At 40.5% G+C, this 17,189-nt stretch overlaps 1 protein-coding gene across 4 annotated transcripts in view; it reads right to left on the bottom strand.

The window, feature by feature from the left end:
* Positions 1-4,395: 4,395 nt before the first annotated feature.
* Positions 4,396-17,189, bottom strand: part of LOC116468711 (myosin regulatory light chain 12A) — a 67,939-nt gene continuing 55,145 nt past the window's right edge. For 2 of the 4 annotated variants that reach the window (XM_058438579.1, XM_058438578.1), the window contains 3 exons: positions 7,245-7,440; positions 6,602-6,763; positions 4,396-4,887 (listed from right to left, as the gene is read on the bottom strand). In XM_058438579.1, coding sequence (XP_058294562.1) covers positions 4,715-4,887; positions 6,602-6,763; positions 7,245-7,425 — 516 coding nt within the window. In that variant the 5' untranslated portion in view covers positions 7,426-7,440 and the 3' untranslated portion in view covers positions 4,396-4,714. Of the gene's footprint in view, positions 4,888-6,601; positions 6,764-7,244; positions 7,441-12,733; positions 12,868-13,055; positions 13,219-17,189 lie in introns of those variants that run through there. The other 2 variants (XM_032152710.2, XM_032152708.2) reach the window with 2 other exon arrangements.

Below are 17,189 nucleotides of genomic sequence, written 5' to 3'. Positions count from 1 at the left end.
ATGGCTATTCACAGGCGTGATCATAATGCACTACAACCTGGAACTCCTGGGCTCGAGCGATCCTCTCACCTGAGCCTCCCAAGTAGTTGGGACTACAGGTGAGAGACACTGCACCAGTGCATCTGGCAGTACTAGACACTTTTTTTTTTTTTTTTTGAGACAGAGTCTTGCTCTGTCGCCCAGGCTGGAGTGCAGTGGCTTGATCTCAGCTCACTGCAACCTCTGCCTCCCGGGTTCATGCCATTCTTCTGCCTTAGCCTCCCGAGTAGCAGGGACTACAGGTGTGTGCCATGATGCCCAGCTAATTTTTGTATTTTTAGTAGAGATGGGGTTTCACCATGTTGGCCAGGATGGTCTCAATCTCTTGTACTCGTGATCCACCCGCCTGGGCCTCCAAAAGTGCTGGGATTACAGACGTGAGCCACCGCGCCTGGCCAGTATTAGACACATTTTAAGTGCTCAATAGCCACATGTGGTTAGTGTCCTTATTGTATGGCATAGAGAGCATTTCCATAATTACAGAAGCTTCTATTTGACAGCACTATTCTTAAGAAATAAGTCTAACGTATACTGTTCTCTCTAGATGCAAAAGAAAAGCCTATAATAGGCTTTATTTAATCATTAATAAAAATTAATATTCACTAATAAAAATAGCTGGATAGCTAAATATCATTGGGAAATTGTTAACTATAGCATACCCACATCAAAGATAACTGAAGAATGGTTGAAAAAGCAATATACTCAAAACAATGGTGGCTACGCCAAAACATGAGATATAATTTAAGTAGTAAATGAAAAAAACAAGTTGTAAACTCATTACAACTCTAAAATGTATGTGGATAAATATTGGAGAAAAGTCACAATTCCTGTTATTTGAGCAGACACAGAGAATCTAGACTAAAAAGATATAGGGACTTGGAAGATGGAAGAGCAAGTGGAAATGATTCCAATAAGCAGCACTGGGAAAACTGGGCATTTCTTCAATGTGGGATTAGCTACTACAATCCCTTTATGGACAGAAAAGATAAACTGTAGCCGTGAAGAGGACCTAATGCGACACACACAAGTCTGGCATATTGGACTTGCTCAGGAAATCGAAAGTAAACTATTTCAGCATCCACTAGTACCAAACTGACAGGCATTTATATGCATAGTCTTATCTTCCTAACAACCTGTTAATGAAATTCTACTTTGAAATCCATCCACTTTTCTAAGGGCAATCCTACGTATGGTCTAGGTCCTGTCACTTCCTGGCTCTTAGACATGATCCGTTTTGTTCCACTAATTGTTCCCTCCTAGTTTGTCGTCTTCTACTCTGCCTACAAACAGGCTTGAATTTAAAGATATGCCCTTTGTCCCTTCTCACTGGCCCACTCGTAAACAAAATAACTACTCTTTGGATACCTAATGTGTCCCCAGACCATTTGCCTTTCATGCTTCTAATTTTCAGAAGAAACTTGGATGGTATTGGCCATTTTACAGATGAGGAAACTGGCAATTAAAAACACAAAGCTAGTCAAATAAGGAGGTGCAATTCCTTAAGCATAGGTCCAAATCCATGCTGCTCTTAATCACACAAATGCTGCTTTATATATTATGTTCCTAACAAGAACTAACAGCATTATTTCCATTTTATAAATGAATAAATAGGCCAAGGGAGTTTAAATAACTTACTTAAGGTTATAGAGCCATGATGTAGCAACAAACGGACATTAAGTGTAGGTCTGCCTGACCCCACACCTAGGCATTATTCACTATCCTGTGTTGCATTATGGATTCTGCACTCAAAACTCTAATAACTCTAGCAAACATGACTAACAACTTGTCAAATCTGGCGGGGGGGGGGGTCTCATTTAAACCTTCCCATACTCCACTTTTCTATGTTGGACACTACTAACCTCCTTACTCTTGAAATTAACTAGGTTTCCGTAAGACTGTTTTTGTGGCTCTATTTACTTGTCCAAACTCTGATCATTTATCTGATCCTCAAGTCTACCTTTTAAACCTCTTGCTGTCCTTCCTCTTTTCACTTTGTAGCAAAGGGTTTCCTTTCCTTCTCAATTTGCTTTTTCTTGTCTCTTATGCTCAGGACTTCCTCCTTTCTTTCCCAGGAGCATTCAATTCCTGCTCTCATCAAGTCATAGATTCTTTCATCAAGTAAAATTGGGGGCCTGGAATCCAAATGACCATATCATCATATGCAGGTGGATAAGGATGCCACCCCCATTAGGCTGGTTTTGTCCGATTTTTTTTTTTTTTCTTTTTTAAGACAGGGTCTTGCTGTCACCCCAGGCTGGAGTACAGTGGCACAATCAGCCCACTCCAGCCTCAAACTCCTGGGCTCAAGCAATCCTTCCACCTTAGCTTCCAGAGTAGCTGGGACTATAGGCACCCACCACCATGTCCGGCTAATTTTTATTTTTTAATTTTTATGTAGAGATGGGGTTTTGCTTTGTTGCCCAGGCTGATGTCAAACTTCTGGCTTCAAGCAGTCTTCCTACTTCGACCTTCCAAAGTGCTGGGATTACAGATGTGAGCCAACATGCCTAGCCAGATCTTGTGAAATGGTTTGTTTCAAGTATGACTTTCATCATGGAAACTTTTGAGACTGATTTTTCAGTCAAACACACCATTGAAATGGATGCTTTTACCTTTCTGTTGGCAATCATTCTTGTTTAAGCAAAGAATGCTATTACTAAATTAGGAGAATTATTTCATTCAGGGTACATCATTGTTCTTAATGCAAGTTGGTTCTTTGAGCAGTTATCTGAAAGGGAAACAGGGGCCCTGCAAGAGATCCTTTTAGTAGTACCTTGTTTTTCATATAATGGAAATAATGCCATCTGTTCTTCACTAGAGATGTAACAAAGCATATGATAATTTTTTCTCTTGACATGGAAATTCAATTCAAAAAACAAGATTTTAGCACCATGGCCATAGCCTGGAAAAAGTATTTTGGCTTAACCAGTGAATAAAATTCAGAAACAAAAGACAAAGAATGAAGGCAGGTTCTAAGATTCTAATGTTGAAGAGGGCAAGGACTAGCTTTGACTAGTCCTTCTATTCCTATAGCATTGGCCTTCCCAGGTTACAGGATCTAGCTGATCTATCTTATTGGCTGCAAAGCCCTGCTGCCCAGAAGGCTTTTAGTAATTGTTTACTGAATGAGGTAATGGTTTTGTCCAAGGAGAGTCATGTTAATCCTAGCATAAAACTTAAAGTTATTATAGTAATTGTCAATTACTCATCTTCATAGGCTAATTGTCAACTCTTTTCAACCAAATTTTTCTCCATTTCAAATCTTTTAAAACTCATGAATCTTTGAGAGTCCGAGTTTTGGGCTGGGCATGGTTGCTCACACCTGTAATCCCAGCACTTTAGGAGGCAGAGGTGGGAAGATCACTTGAGTACAGGAGTTTGAGACCAGCCTAGGCAACATAATGAGACCTTGTCTCTACAACAAATTAAGAAATTAGCCAGGCATGGTGGTGCATGCCTGTAGTCCCAACTACTCAGGTGGCTGTGGATCACTTAAGCCCAGGAGGTCAAGGCTGCAGTGAGCTGTGATCGTGCCATTGCACTCCAGCCTGAGTGATAGAGCGAGAGACCCTGTCTGGAAAAAAAAGAGCATCTTGAAGCCCTTTGAGAGTCAGATTTTTAAAGCTGAAAAAGAACGAAACTGTCTGCCACTCCCTGATTAACTATGAAACAGTTCTGCATTTCTGCAAATAGTAGAAGTTATTTTTAGGACTGAAATAATGACCTCACTTTCCCAGGCATGTAGATTCAGCTGTTTTGATTGTGGGAAGGTCAGGAATGTCCAAAACTCATACATGGACTCATGGTGAATCTCTGCATAAACAAATATCTTTCAATACGCACTGCTGTGTTAAAGAAAAACTACATATAATAAAAAAATACTGCATTATATTTCCAGCACTTTAAAACATAACATAAAAATCTCTCTTTGGTAGCATTCCACAGAACCTTAAGCCAAAATGGTTTTTAAAAATATGCCAAATTGAAATTATACTCAGTGACCTGGTCTAATTTTAAATGACCAGAAATTACAAAAGTTTAAATAAAGTGGAAATGTTGGCAGGTATGTCAACTTAAGGACTTAAAGCTACGGAAACTATCATATATATGCAAATTCTACAGGAAATTATTTAAAAAATTGGAAGACAAAGTGTAGAACACTTGATTGGGGCAGTTAAAATTGGATATCCTTGGGAGGAGGAGGAATGGATAGTAGAGGAGATACGATTGTTAGGAAAATTGGAGGAAGAAAAAGCTAACAACCATATCATTTTCTAGGATTTCCCTCATCTACCTTTCTTGGGGAGATACAACTAAAACCAACAAAAGCCAAGTTTGGTAAATAAGTTTAAACAAGTATTTTACCATAAAGTTTAATTATGATTCAGAAAAAATCGAGCAAATAACTTTCTCTGAAAAAATATATTGACTCTGTATAGACCACAGTTATTGGGGGAGAAGGGCTGGTAGGTTAAGTTACCCTATTTTCTATTCTGAAAATGGTATTAATAGAAAGTCCCGTTTCCAGTCTGATTATAAAGATACATATGCCCAAAATGGCTGAGAATAAATACAACAGGAAATGCAAAAGCTGTAAAGCTAAGGGCATGCAAGAGAAAATCTCAGAATACCCAAAGTGGCAACAAGGAACATTTGGCTGGAATTTGAAGTTATTTCAGTCATCTTTGTCTTTTGCTCCATGTTTCAGGATGCGTGTGAACTCGATGTAATTGAAATTCCCCTTTTTATCAATAGGTGCTTCTCTGTACAGCTCATCCACTTCCTCATCCGTAAACCGATCCCCCATGGTTGTCAGCAGCTCTCTCAAGTAATCTTCCTGAATGGTGCCTGGAGAATAAAGAACAAGGAATCAGAATACATACTATTCTGAGGGTTAATTACAAAGAATATCTACACTCGACTAAGCATGTTCTGTATGTTACAAACTATAAACATGCACATATATGAACTACAGGGTGTCCACCTACTTAAAACAGCCTCAGCAGAGAAGTGCCTAGAAAAATGCCTAGCTGTTTAGCAGCATTGCTCTGCGCTATCATTTGCTCTGTCATTCTGCCTCCACATTCAGCTTCTGATCTCTTGCTAAGAGAGACTAAACCTATGCCTAAACAAAGTAATAAAAAGTATGGTTAAAGAATCTAAGCCTTACGGTTCCTTAAGGTTGCATGAATGGTCACATCTTATTCTACAAGCAAATAGCATTTACCTGCCAGGCTAAAATCAACACTACATCATACACATCAATAAAATGGTATAGTGGAAAGAATACTGGAAACGTGAGGCCCAGTTTTAACAAGCTATTTTATTTCAGGCATTTCACTTTATCCCTGACTTTGGTTTTCTCAGATGTAAAATGAGATTTTTACTGTTTACAAATCCAATTATTGTAATAAATATGGCCAGTCCCAGCACATGCAAAAACATGGAATAAATATTTGAGCACTAACTATGTGGCAGGCACTGTGCTAGGCAGTGGGGATGTGCAGTGGTAAGCTGAAAGGTGTGTGCTCTTTACTTTGGGAATTTTATACCAGGGTTCTCATAAAACCTGCCTGCCTACAAGAATCTGATGTCACCCGATTTATTTTCTGGTATTGGTATTTTTAAGATTTCCCAAATAATTGGCATGCACATGTGGGGAGCCTTGAAAGCCACAGGCCATGCTTCCATCAGCAGACCATGCTTCCATCAGCAGGCCCTGGCAACCACCCAGTATTTAAACTCGTCCCACTAATGGAGGCAACCAAAGATTGTGCCTTCCTTCACTAAACACACTTGGCTATGCCATGTTGAGTTGGGAATCACGGAAAATATTCCCTCATTATGTTTTCTCTTACATACACTTCTGCCAAAGGATCAGGCCCCTATATAGATAACATTTTGTTTTTCTGAGAGTTAACTCTATGCCACACAGTATGCTAAGTACTTCATGTACATCTCACTTCTTCATTTAATTCTCACAACAACCCTATGAGGTAGGTAATACTGCTCATTTTATAAATAAGAAAACAGAGGCTTAGAGAAAGTTAAGCAACTTGCCCCAAATTATACAGCTATTATGTGGAAGAGGAATTTGAAGCCAGATAGTCTAATTCCAGACCCTAAGTTCTACTGGGTGTATTTTAAAATGAAGGTTAGATGTCAGATTTAAACAATTTGAGAGCTGACAGATACCTGGTAAACATACACAGGATTGTAGTGGTGCAATGGTCTATAACAATTTATACTTCATCAAGATTATTCTGGTAAAAGTTTTTTATTCAATACATATTTTCTGAGAGCCTAACCCTTGTGGAGTTCACATGGTAGGAAAAGGGTAATATAAGTTCCCAAAGAGGTTTCAAATACAACCTATTCATTGTAAACTACTACTTAGAGCAGAAGCAGCAAAGTGAGTGACAAACTTGCTAAGACAACTCTGTCTAAAAACATAGGTGTAGTACAAACCTGAGGGTGTTATCATATTTTAAGTTACTGTATATTTTAGTTACCATAACTAAAAATTAAATCACTTTGTAATTAAAGGTTACCTCTCACTTACCAGTTGCTTCTTCATCAAAGCAAGCAAAGGCATTTCTGATGACATCTTCAGGATCTGTGCCATTTAACTTCTCACCAAACATGGTGAGGAACATGGTGAAATTGATGGGGCCTGGAGCCTCACTCATCATGGCATCTAGATACTCATCAGTTGGATTCTTCCCTAAATTTTTAAAAGGGGTCATAATTTTAATTACATTACAATACATATCAACTATTAATGACAGTAAACATTTTGGTAAGAAAGATTATCATTCATACAGTTTACTGTTTGCACTCATGACAGCAAAACTATTTGGGGGGAAAAGTTTTCTTAATGAATAGGGCCTATTAAAGAGTCTGGAGAGTATATGATAGTCCACTGGAATGTCAGAAGGAATAATACTGCTTCCATAATCAAGATCAGTGTTTTTATACACACACACACACACACACACACACACACACACACACGAACCCCAACCCAATCCTAAGACAGGGTCAGGAATCTGCTGGTGATCCGGTGGGAAACACTGTTCCACACTTTACTCAAACCTTAGTAGACTCATTAGACAGGCTTTACAGAGCTTTAAGACTCATGAAATCAAAATGAAAGGCACCATGGAAATTCTATCCAATAGATTAATATTTAAACTGAGCATTACCCAATGAAGCAAGCATATCATGCAAATCTTCCTTGTCGATGAAACCATCTCTGTTCTGATCAATCATGTTGAAGGCCTCTTTGAACTCCTGAATCTGTGACTGGTCAAACATAGCAAACACATTGGATGTTGCACGCTGAGGGCGCTTCTTGGTCTTGGTCTTTGTTCTTTTGCTCGACATGGTGGTGGTGAAGTCCTAATTAGGAAAGGTAATACAATAAAAACCAAATCAACATCTAAGATTACTTAAGTCTGAATCAAAACAATGATTAACAAAAGTACACAGAACCAACTTTCCTGATATGTTTGAGCTACTCAGAAATGTGTCTTTAGAAGACACATCTCAACAAGATTACGTATGTCCCGTACTGCTATATAGCTAACAACAGCTGATAACCAAATCTGCTGATTTGATAACAATAAAAAACCAAGAAGCAAAAAAAATTAGGTGCCTAGGAAACTCCCAAGTTCTATACTTCAGCAGTATAGGGGTGCTGAGGGATACTAATTCATCTTCAGTAGGTTCCCCCTTTGCAGCCTTAGCCTAAACTGGCTATTCCATAGTACAGTGGACAGAAAGGTGAGGAATATTAAGAATGACCAACTGATGGAACAGGTCTTCATCTCCTAATCTCTATTGACAAATATTGTTCTTTCACTTTCAACTAACATTTTTTATTGTACCCTCACCTCTAAGCAAAAGTAGTTCAAAAAAACTATTTGTTGAAAGGCTAACAATAAAGTACAAAAAAACTGAAGGGAATTCATCTATAGTTTTATAGACATTGCACTCTATCCAAACCAGTTTCTTGCATTACAGTCACACTAAATCACTGGAAGTATCTAAGATCTCTAAACAGAAATCAGAGCACAAGCTTTTAAAATAATTTTAAAAGTTTTAGAAAACATCTTAAAGGTAGAAACTACCTTTGCTCTCTTACCTAAATTTATCCCAGTAAAATTTAAGTTAAAATTAAAAAGAATGTCTAATAATACCTAAAATAAAAAGGCAATTTTCCTTTCAATACTCAATCTTTTAAAAACTACAAAAATTTGTTTCAAGTTAAAAATCTCAGTCATCAGACAATAAAATTCTACCATACCATCCTTCAGAGTTGCAGTGAAGATGGTAGTCTGCAAAACCGCTCAGCAGCAAAAGTAAGACACTGCATTGAGTTATATTCTTCTAAGCAGGTCTAAAATAGGCACTACTAATTTCACTCTGACCAGGATAACAATTTTAAAGCTTACGTTCTGAAAACAACATTTAGCTATGATCTGGCAAAACACTATGCCATTGCTCTAAAAATAAGTCTGTGGACTGCAAAGAATGAACTACCACCTAGATCTCAGCACTCCAAAGTGACCCTGAGAATGTGTTTCCGATGTGTTTAAAAAGTAATTTCTTACATTCTTTCCTTGATTATAACCACATTGTCCAGACTAAATACAATTATGGAATGATTAGAAAAGCTCTGCCTCAAATTTTTTAAAGCTAAATCTGTTTTCAGATTTTAATAGGAAATTCCACAAAGGATAGTCACAAATTCCAGCCCATCCAATATAGCACCGTATGGCAACTGGAATATATTGTTGAGGATATATCCTACACAGCACAGAAGTTATGATATACGCTGCTCCCAAATTTCCTAGAATTCTTTAATCAACTTTTAGGATGCTGCTTTTCACGACTTAAACCATTCATAAATGCATATTTTCATTCTATAACACCTTTGGGGGTAGTAAATCCCATTCATATCTAAACTACATGGGGATGTACTTTCCTCGTCTGTTATAAATGCTGTCTTTAAAAACTACAAAGAGTTATAGAGTATATTATTCCTCCATCTCTTAAACGTACTCAAGGACTTGGAGCAAGAGGTTGAAACCCAATGAGTGGCACGTTTACCAGTCCATATCGCTTTAGTATTTTAGGCATGTCACGCCTTTGCAAGCCAAAGCACATCTTTAAAAATAGTCTGTTTTGTGTGACAACATTGTCTTTCCCTAATGATGCAGAAATGTCAGCTATTTTAAGAACAAAGAAACTGATGAGGTCAAACGGCTGACACATCTGATTTTTTAATCTATTATATAAAATCTTGTATTACTAAATTTACGACAGTCCTCTAGATACCTTTTCAAAATGCTTAGTTTTGGTTGTAAAGTAGTATGTTTTCTGAATTCTGATGTATTTCCTATTCTTTTAATCATGCACTTTTTTGAATTTGTAAATGTATTATAAAATAGATTTTTAAAGTAAAAAAGCTTTTTTTTTTTTGGTCAGCACTGACAATGGCCTCATATAGAGCTCTTCTTCAGCACATTTAATACTTAATCTTATCAATTTTATTATGAAGTTAATTACACTAATATGTATCAAACGTCATATTAATTATGTTGAATACTAGCTAAGAGTTAAGAAATTTAAGGCATGTGTCCTATCTTCAAGGAGCTTAATATAGTTGGGGAGGCAACTATAAAGAAATGAGATGATTGGTTCAACTTATGAAATGAGTCATAGTTTTCATTCCAGAAGTATGACTCTAAACTTAAAACAATGTGACAATAATGAAAAATAATTCCTAACATGGTACATAATTATCAAATGCTGTGAGTTCAAAAAAGATGTTTCTGAGTAATTAACGGATTGGGGAGGAGGAGGACCTTGAAAAACCCAGTGTGGGATCATTTAGAAGCTCCAAGGCATTGTTAGAATGAAGAGATTCGGGTGTTAGTCTTAATTCTAACAAATTAAGGTAGTTAATTCTACCAAAAACTGATAGTGTAATGTTGAGCAAGTTACTACCTAGGCCTTTACTTTTTCAAGGAGGCTGGATTCTGATATATGAGTTATTTTCCATCAGAAACCTTTCAGCGATAGGGAGTTTGGCTTCACAGTCACTGTTCCAAAATACAGAAACTGTGGGGTTTTTTCCCTACCAAACTAAAAGTGTAGGGGGAATAAATAATGGTGGAGGGAGTCAAATCACAGTGCTATGATCTCAAGGAGCAGATCATTTCTGATATTGTCAGGGTCCTTTTTGCTATGATTCTAGTTTGCTGTTCATTTTACTTTCCTTCAAACAATTGAGACTGTCACTCTTCATGTAATAAGCCTTCAGCAAATGCACAACTCTCATCGAAGTTTAGAAAACTAGGGTATAACCCTTAATCTAAAAAAGTTGAAATTGCTTTTTTTATTATTAAAGTTTTAGGGTACATGTGCACAACGTGCAGGTTAGTTACATATGTATACATGTGCCATGTTGGTGTGCTGCACCCATTAACTCGTCATTTAACATTAGGTATATCTCCTAATGCTATCTCTCCCCCCTCCCCCCGAAATTGCTTTTTACAAAAAGCAAGCTAGGGTAAAATAAATTGAAAAGACTTCATGTCAATGTAATTATTCTTTAGGATGCAAAGATCGCCAGGTAAGGACCCGAGGTTTCCAAATTACGAAGCTCCTCAATCATAAAGTCGAGTCTTCATTTATTTATTTATTTTTGAGACGCAGTCTTGCTCTGTCGCCCAGGCTGGAGTGCAGTGGCGCGATCTCAACCTCCACCTCCAGGGTTCAAGCAATTCTCTGCCTCAGCCTCTGGAGTAGCTGGGATTACAGGCGCCCACCACCATGCCTAATTTTTGTATTTTTAGTAGAGACGGGGTTTCACCACCTTGTGCAGGCTGGTCTTGAACTCCTGACCTCGTGATCCACCTGCCTCAGCCTCCCAAAGTGCTGGGATTACAGGCGTGAGCTACTGCACCCAGCCCGAGTCTTTATTTTTGAGGGATTAAGTGAAAGATCTTTGGTGTCAAGGAGTATCTGTTGTACGAAACTGGAAAGCAGAGAGACTTACAGAACAGGCTTCTACAAAATATGAGGATTTCAGATGCATGAGAAAGTGGATGAAGGGCAGTCAGGAGACTGAGTTTACAGATCTAAAGGAGCATAACCTTTTTTTAAGTCAGGCGAGGTGGGCGCTGGTGGCAATGAATCTGGTTTTTATTTTGTGTTTTAGCTCAGAATCATTATGGGCTGTAACAAGAGAGATACACAACATGATTAAGGAAAATGTTAGACTAGATTAATAGGTGGGAGAAATAGAAGAGATTCTCAGAGTGGCTTTCCCCACACACCAAAGGACACGAGAAGTTTTCAGAATCTCTAGAAACTATGTTCATTTATAAAATGGGACTAATCCATACCAATATATACATTAGAGTTCTGTGGTTAGAATCCTAGAGTCCAGCATTTACAAGGTGGCAATAAATGTAAAATAACCTAGAAACTTTTTCTACAAAACGAACACTCAAATTGATAATATTCTGAGAAATATCAGATATTCTGCAAGAAAAAACCACCATCTTACAAAACACTGCGTAGTGTGATAGCACCTAGTATTTGGTGGGCTTTCTAAACCCTGACCAAATATACCGCCTCATTTAATCAATGCACTTAACAAAAAAACCTAAGTCTAACTTATTTTCTGGTGCTAACCACAATTTTTAAAAAGTGTATTTCAAGTTGGTGCTTCCGTTCCAAGTAAATCAAGTTTCATTTCTTATGCAAACTTCCGGTAGAAGGTAGGATTCGTTCTCTTGGACTGCCACACCCAAAAGTTCTCACCACTGGACAAAGACAATTAGCTGTAAGGGCTGACTTGCCAGTAAAGCCTCGCTTTTGAAAATAAAGTGCTTTTCTGATTACCGTTTATTAGAGCCCTTCCAGAACATGAAACAAATACCAATAATTTTAAGAAATATTCGCTTTATTCGCCGTTAAATATAAAACTTTTTGCACTTAAGTTAAAATCTCTGCTAAATCCATAGGTCTCTCAAGAACTGATAGATACATTCATATACCTACTAAACTACTTTAAAAAGAAGACACTTCCATGGCGAATTGAATTAGCCCAAACTTTCCCCTCAAATGGTACAAGGTATTACATTTTGAAGTTTTTCTTCGAGCCACAAACTAAACTCCAGATCTCTCTGTCCAAAATTTCATCGCTTAAAGAAAAAAAGTTCTAATTATAGGAGCGGATACTGAGCTGAAGAACTTCCCAATTTGAGTTGGTTATTCCTACTAAACGCAGCCACACAGCTGCAACAACAGCTGCAGCAGGGGGACAATGGGCTACGTTTTTTGCGCAAACCCTCTTGAATCGGGCAAGTTGACGTTAGAAACTAAAATAGTCCCGGAGTCAGCTCTGCAGGGGTCGGGTTTCGCGGGCCCGGCAGTCGCCCAAGCTCAAGGCGCCAGTGAGCGAAGCCATATTTCCAGAGTTCCAAGTTTGGGCACAGGAGCGAAGTTCGGGTCTGGGCCACTCCAAGCCATGGCCTCGGATCCCAGAACCGGGGACCTGGCTGGCACACCTGCCCAGGTGCGCTACCGGCGCCAGGAGCCCCGCCGCCCTCCAGCTGCCCCGCAGAGACGGGTCCCCGGGGTGGGTCTCACGCGCCCGAACGCGAGCGCCACTCACCCGGCACAGCTACGAGAATCCCAGCACCTCTGCGAGCCCCTCGCTGCCGCTATCACACCACCCTGCTACCCAGAGAGCTGCTAAAAACCACCGCTTCCGGCCTCTGCTTAGCAAGCCGGAAGGAAGCCCGGTCACCTTTCTTGGCCCGCATAGTGGGCCTGACTTCACGGAGGGGCGACAGAAACGGAGTTCGCCAGTGTGGTCAGCGGGCGCGGTATTGACCAAGTGCATGAGAAGGAAGTGTAAAGTGGGCGACCTAGAATATAGAGCAATATATAATGGTTCTCTGGGTCCTGTTACTGAGTTTCCTTCTTTTTTGTACCTGTTGTTGCAGTGTTAAGTCTTCCTCCCCCCTATCCTTTCCGCAGATGGTTGCGTCCGTCCTGTGGCTTTGCCTGGCCGCACATTCCAGGGCACTGCGAAGGGCGGGGCCCGTCGGCCCAAGTCCTTGTAGGGAAATCGAGGAGAGGGCTGCGGGCCCACGTGACTGACCCTCGCCCCGCCCCGAGGCCGGGCTCCAGCCTCTGGGCGGTAGTGCGCCTGCGCTTGACGCCCCACGCGGGGTCTGGGTCTCCGCTTGAGGGCCCCGGAGCAGCGCGCGTATTCCGGGAGCGAACCTTGATGCTAGCTCTGTGTGCAGTGTAATTTTATGAAGAGTCCCGCCCCCTCCATACAGGAGGAAACTTGTGTCCATGGGGCCCTCAGCCAAGCGTCCACTATCTTTTTGGCCCAGACGGATTTCACAGGTCACAAGTGGCTGGAGGCTTCCTCTTGAAAAACATTTGCCGTCGTTTTTCCCTGGCAGAGCCCCTTTGACCCTGGCTGACAAGGACAGCCTGACTTGGATCCCACTAGGCAGGAGAGAAGGCGACTCTTCCCCGCACCTCTTCCTACGATTAGGACTTGCGGCTTGGTGAAAACAGGAATCAAAACTTGGGCCTATTTCTCCTGAGGTCTGCTTGCCTAGAACAATTCGTAACAATCAATCTTATTAAAAAGAGAAAGTCCTCCCCGCCTTTGTCTTTTTCCGCCCAGAATCCGATAAGGAAGACTTGTTCTGGCCCCCTCAGCTCTCTGACCTCATCTACCAGAGGAGTGAGTGGGATCCTCTAACACTCGAGCCGTCATCCCAGCACTAGGGAACAGTGACCGGTGTGGCTCCCGTGGCCAGAACCCTTCTGAAGTTTGGGTTGCCCTGTGGTTTTCGCCTTCAAAGCAGGCCGTCACTTGAATCCTTCTGGAACAGACAGTGTTGCTGTAAACGCTGCGGAGTAGTATCTTCTAAGTATTCGTAGCTTCTTTCTTGAGGGATCTCGGGAACGTTCCGTGTATTAACCACTAACATATTCCAAAGTTAACTTTGTGGTAAAATCACTGGGGAAAAAAATAACTGCTCCAGTTCCACAGGTGATTGAAAGAAACGTTCCACAGGTGGTTGAAACAAACGTGATTTGTTTCCCAAACTTCCTTGATGGTAAAGAATGACTTGGGGTACTAATTAAAAATAAAAATAATTGCGTCATTTCCAACCTACTAAATCAGAGTCTTTAAGGGCAGGTCCTGGGAAGCCATCCATGTAACGGGGGTCCTAAGTGGGCTCTTATCGGCGAGGGCGGGGACTCGGCGAGAGGGCTGGCAGCGACGGGACAAACCCCAGACGGCTGCGCGGATGCGTTTGTTCCTGGAGCTTGCGAGCACTTGCAATGCATGGACTCCTCCACAGGGTGGTGGCCTGCCACCACGAGAGCACCAGCTCCGCCAACGTCCTCTCCAGAGGACACTTTAGAGCAGAAGGAAACGGACAGTTCAGTCTTCCCCTCAGCTTGAAGGCAGCGTTCTTTTGCTTCTCTTTGAGTCAGGTAATTGTCTTGTCTTCCTTCCACTCAGTCAGCAGATATTAAACAGCAACCGCATTACCAAGCACTGTGGTGGGAGCTGTGGCTTATGCTTTCTGGAACAGAACATAGTTGTTGCTACCTTGGGGATGGGGGCCGGGGGGAATAGAAAGAATGCGGAGTTAGCGGAGTATCAGGGAACAAGGGTGAAACAGATATAATAATTACAGTACAGTTAGTTAGGGCCTATTGAAGGAGCACAAATGAAGAATAAACTTGTCTGGGAACTAGTGGAAGGTGTCCCCCAGGGGATGTTAAAGAGCTGATTCTAGAATTAATTCAGTGGGGAAAGAAAAGGAGAGAGAGATACCAGGCAGAGGGAGCAGCATGTCTGGAGGTGATCAGAGGGCCTGGCTGATTGAAGATGAACAGGAATTGTGTAGTCTGTGTTCATTCATTCATTTATTCATTCCACAACTATGGATTTAAAAACGGTTAGTCAACCAATGTGGAAAAATAACATCTCGATAAAATGTTCTTCAAATGTCCACCTAGTATTTTGATACTCAGTTTTCATGACCAGACCCACCATCAAAGGCCTCTGACTCTTTCTGATATTTCTATCCTTTGGACCCTATGAGAGATCTTTGCTTCCACGTGATAATCTCCTTCTCACGTTTTTACTAAAAGTTTGGAAACTTGAATTCTGCTCCAAATAGAGTGAAACAGGGTCTTGCTCTGTTGCCCAGGCTGGAGCGCAGTGGCTCGATCACAGCTCAATGCAGCCTCCATCTCCCATGCTCAAGCCATCCTCCCTCAATCTTTTGACAAATACTCATAGTAATAAATTTATTTCACTAAGAAATACTTGACTACCTATAATGTTTTTCAAAATTTTCTATTCTGTTCTTTTCAATTCTGTTATTAGTCTGCTTTAGCTGCCATACAAAATACTACGCACTGGGTGGCTTAAACAACAGAAATTTATTTCTCATACTTCTGGAGGCCTGGACATCCAAGATCAAAGTGCCGGCCAATTCGATTGAAGGCCCTCATCCTGACTTGCAGATAGTCAGTCGCCTTCTCCCTGTTGTTCTCATGTGGCAGAGAGATCTCACTCTCTTCCTCTTCTTTTTTTTTTTTTCCTTTTTAAAATTTTTTTTGTATTTTGTTTTACGTTTCTTTACTTATTTTTTTGAGATGGAGTCTTGCTCTGTCGCCCAGGCTGGAGTGCAGTGGCACGATCTCAGCTCACTGCAACCTCTGCCTCCTAGGTTCAAGTGATTCTTGTGCCTCAGCCTCCCGAGTAGCTGGGATTACAGGCATGTGCCACCATGCCTGGCTAATTTTTTTTTTTTTTTTTTTTTTTTTGTACTTTTAGTAGCGACAAGAGTTTCACCATGTTGGCCAGGCTGGTCTCAAACTCCTGACCTCAAGTGATCTGCCCGCCTGTGCCTCCCAAATGGCTGGGATCTCTTCCTCTTCTTATGATCCTTCAGTGTTAATGGAATTAGGGCCGACCGTTATGACTTCATTTAACCTTAATTATATTTTAATTATATCTCTAGATACAGTCACACTGGGGGTTAGGCCTTCAACATATGAATTTGGCAGGGAGGGGACACACAATTCAGTCCATAGCAAATTCTATGTCATTTAATTTTTAAAATACCTCTCAAGGCCCACTAAATGTGAGCTTATGATCCACTATTGCAGTGGTTCTCAATAGTGGAGGAGTGGTGGTTGGGTTTTGCCCTGAAGGAACATTTGGCGATGTCTGGAGAGACAGTTTTGCTTTTCACAGATGGGACAGATACTGCATCTAGTGGGAAGAAGCCAGGGATGCTGCTAAACATCCTACTATGCACAGGACAGCTCTCGACAACAGAACATTATTCAGCCCAAAATGTCAGTAGTGCTTAGGTTGAGAAAACCCAGCACTAATCATTTGGGAACTCAATATTTATAGTAATCAATTATTTTGAGAGTACTATAATTTCTACAAGGACACTATCCATTGCTCCTGCCTCAGAGTAAGGTGGTGGTGTTTTTTTTCCCCAAGTGAGATCTGAAGGGAGAAAAAAATGGAATGAACAGTTATTATTATCTGTGCCTATTATGTGCTAGGTATTCTATATAAACATTTCTAATACATAATTCTTACAACAACCCTGTGAGATAGATATTATTACCTCCATTTCATTGATTGGGACACAAGCTCAAATACTTGAATGATCTGCGCAGGTTTCCCAAAAGGCAATGAAAGAACCTGGATTATAACTCATGTCTCTGATTGTCCGGGGGTAGAATAGAAAGGAAAACAGTAAATATGTGGATATTTATCCACATATCCACATATCCACATATTTATCGACATATCTCTAACTCCTAATACAATGCCTAATATCCACAGGTGCCAGTAAATACATGATAACTGGTCAGTTGTTCAAGTGCACATAGCTAGTAAGTGGCCCAGCCTGAAGCCCATATTTTATTTTACTATACTGTGCTTTCTCCTTTAGTCCAAAGTAGGAAAATTTTGTTACCCAAACAACAGCAAGGAAGCATAGCAGAATGGATCCTTGGTATTTACAACCTAAGTCAATGATTTTATATGGATC

This window comes from Hylobates moloch, unplaced genomic scaffold (assembly GCF_009828535.3).
Source record: "Hylobates moloch isolate HMO894 unplaced genomic scaffold, HMol_V3 SCAFFOLD_5, whole genome shotgun sequence".
Classification (NCBI taxonomy): domain Eukaryota; kingdom Metazoa; phylum Chordata; class Mammalia; order Primates; family Hylobatidae; genus Hylobates; species Hylobates moloch.
The sequence above is the reverse complement of the archived record's forward strand: the minus strand, read 5'-3'. Positions and strand labels throughout refer to the sequence as shown.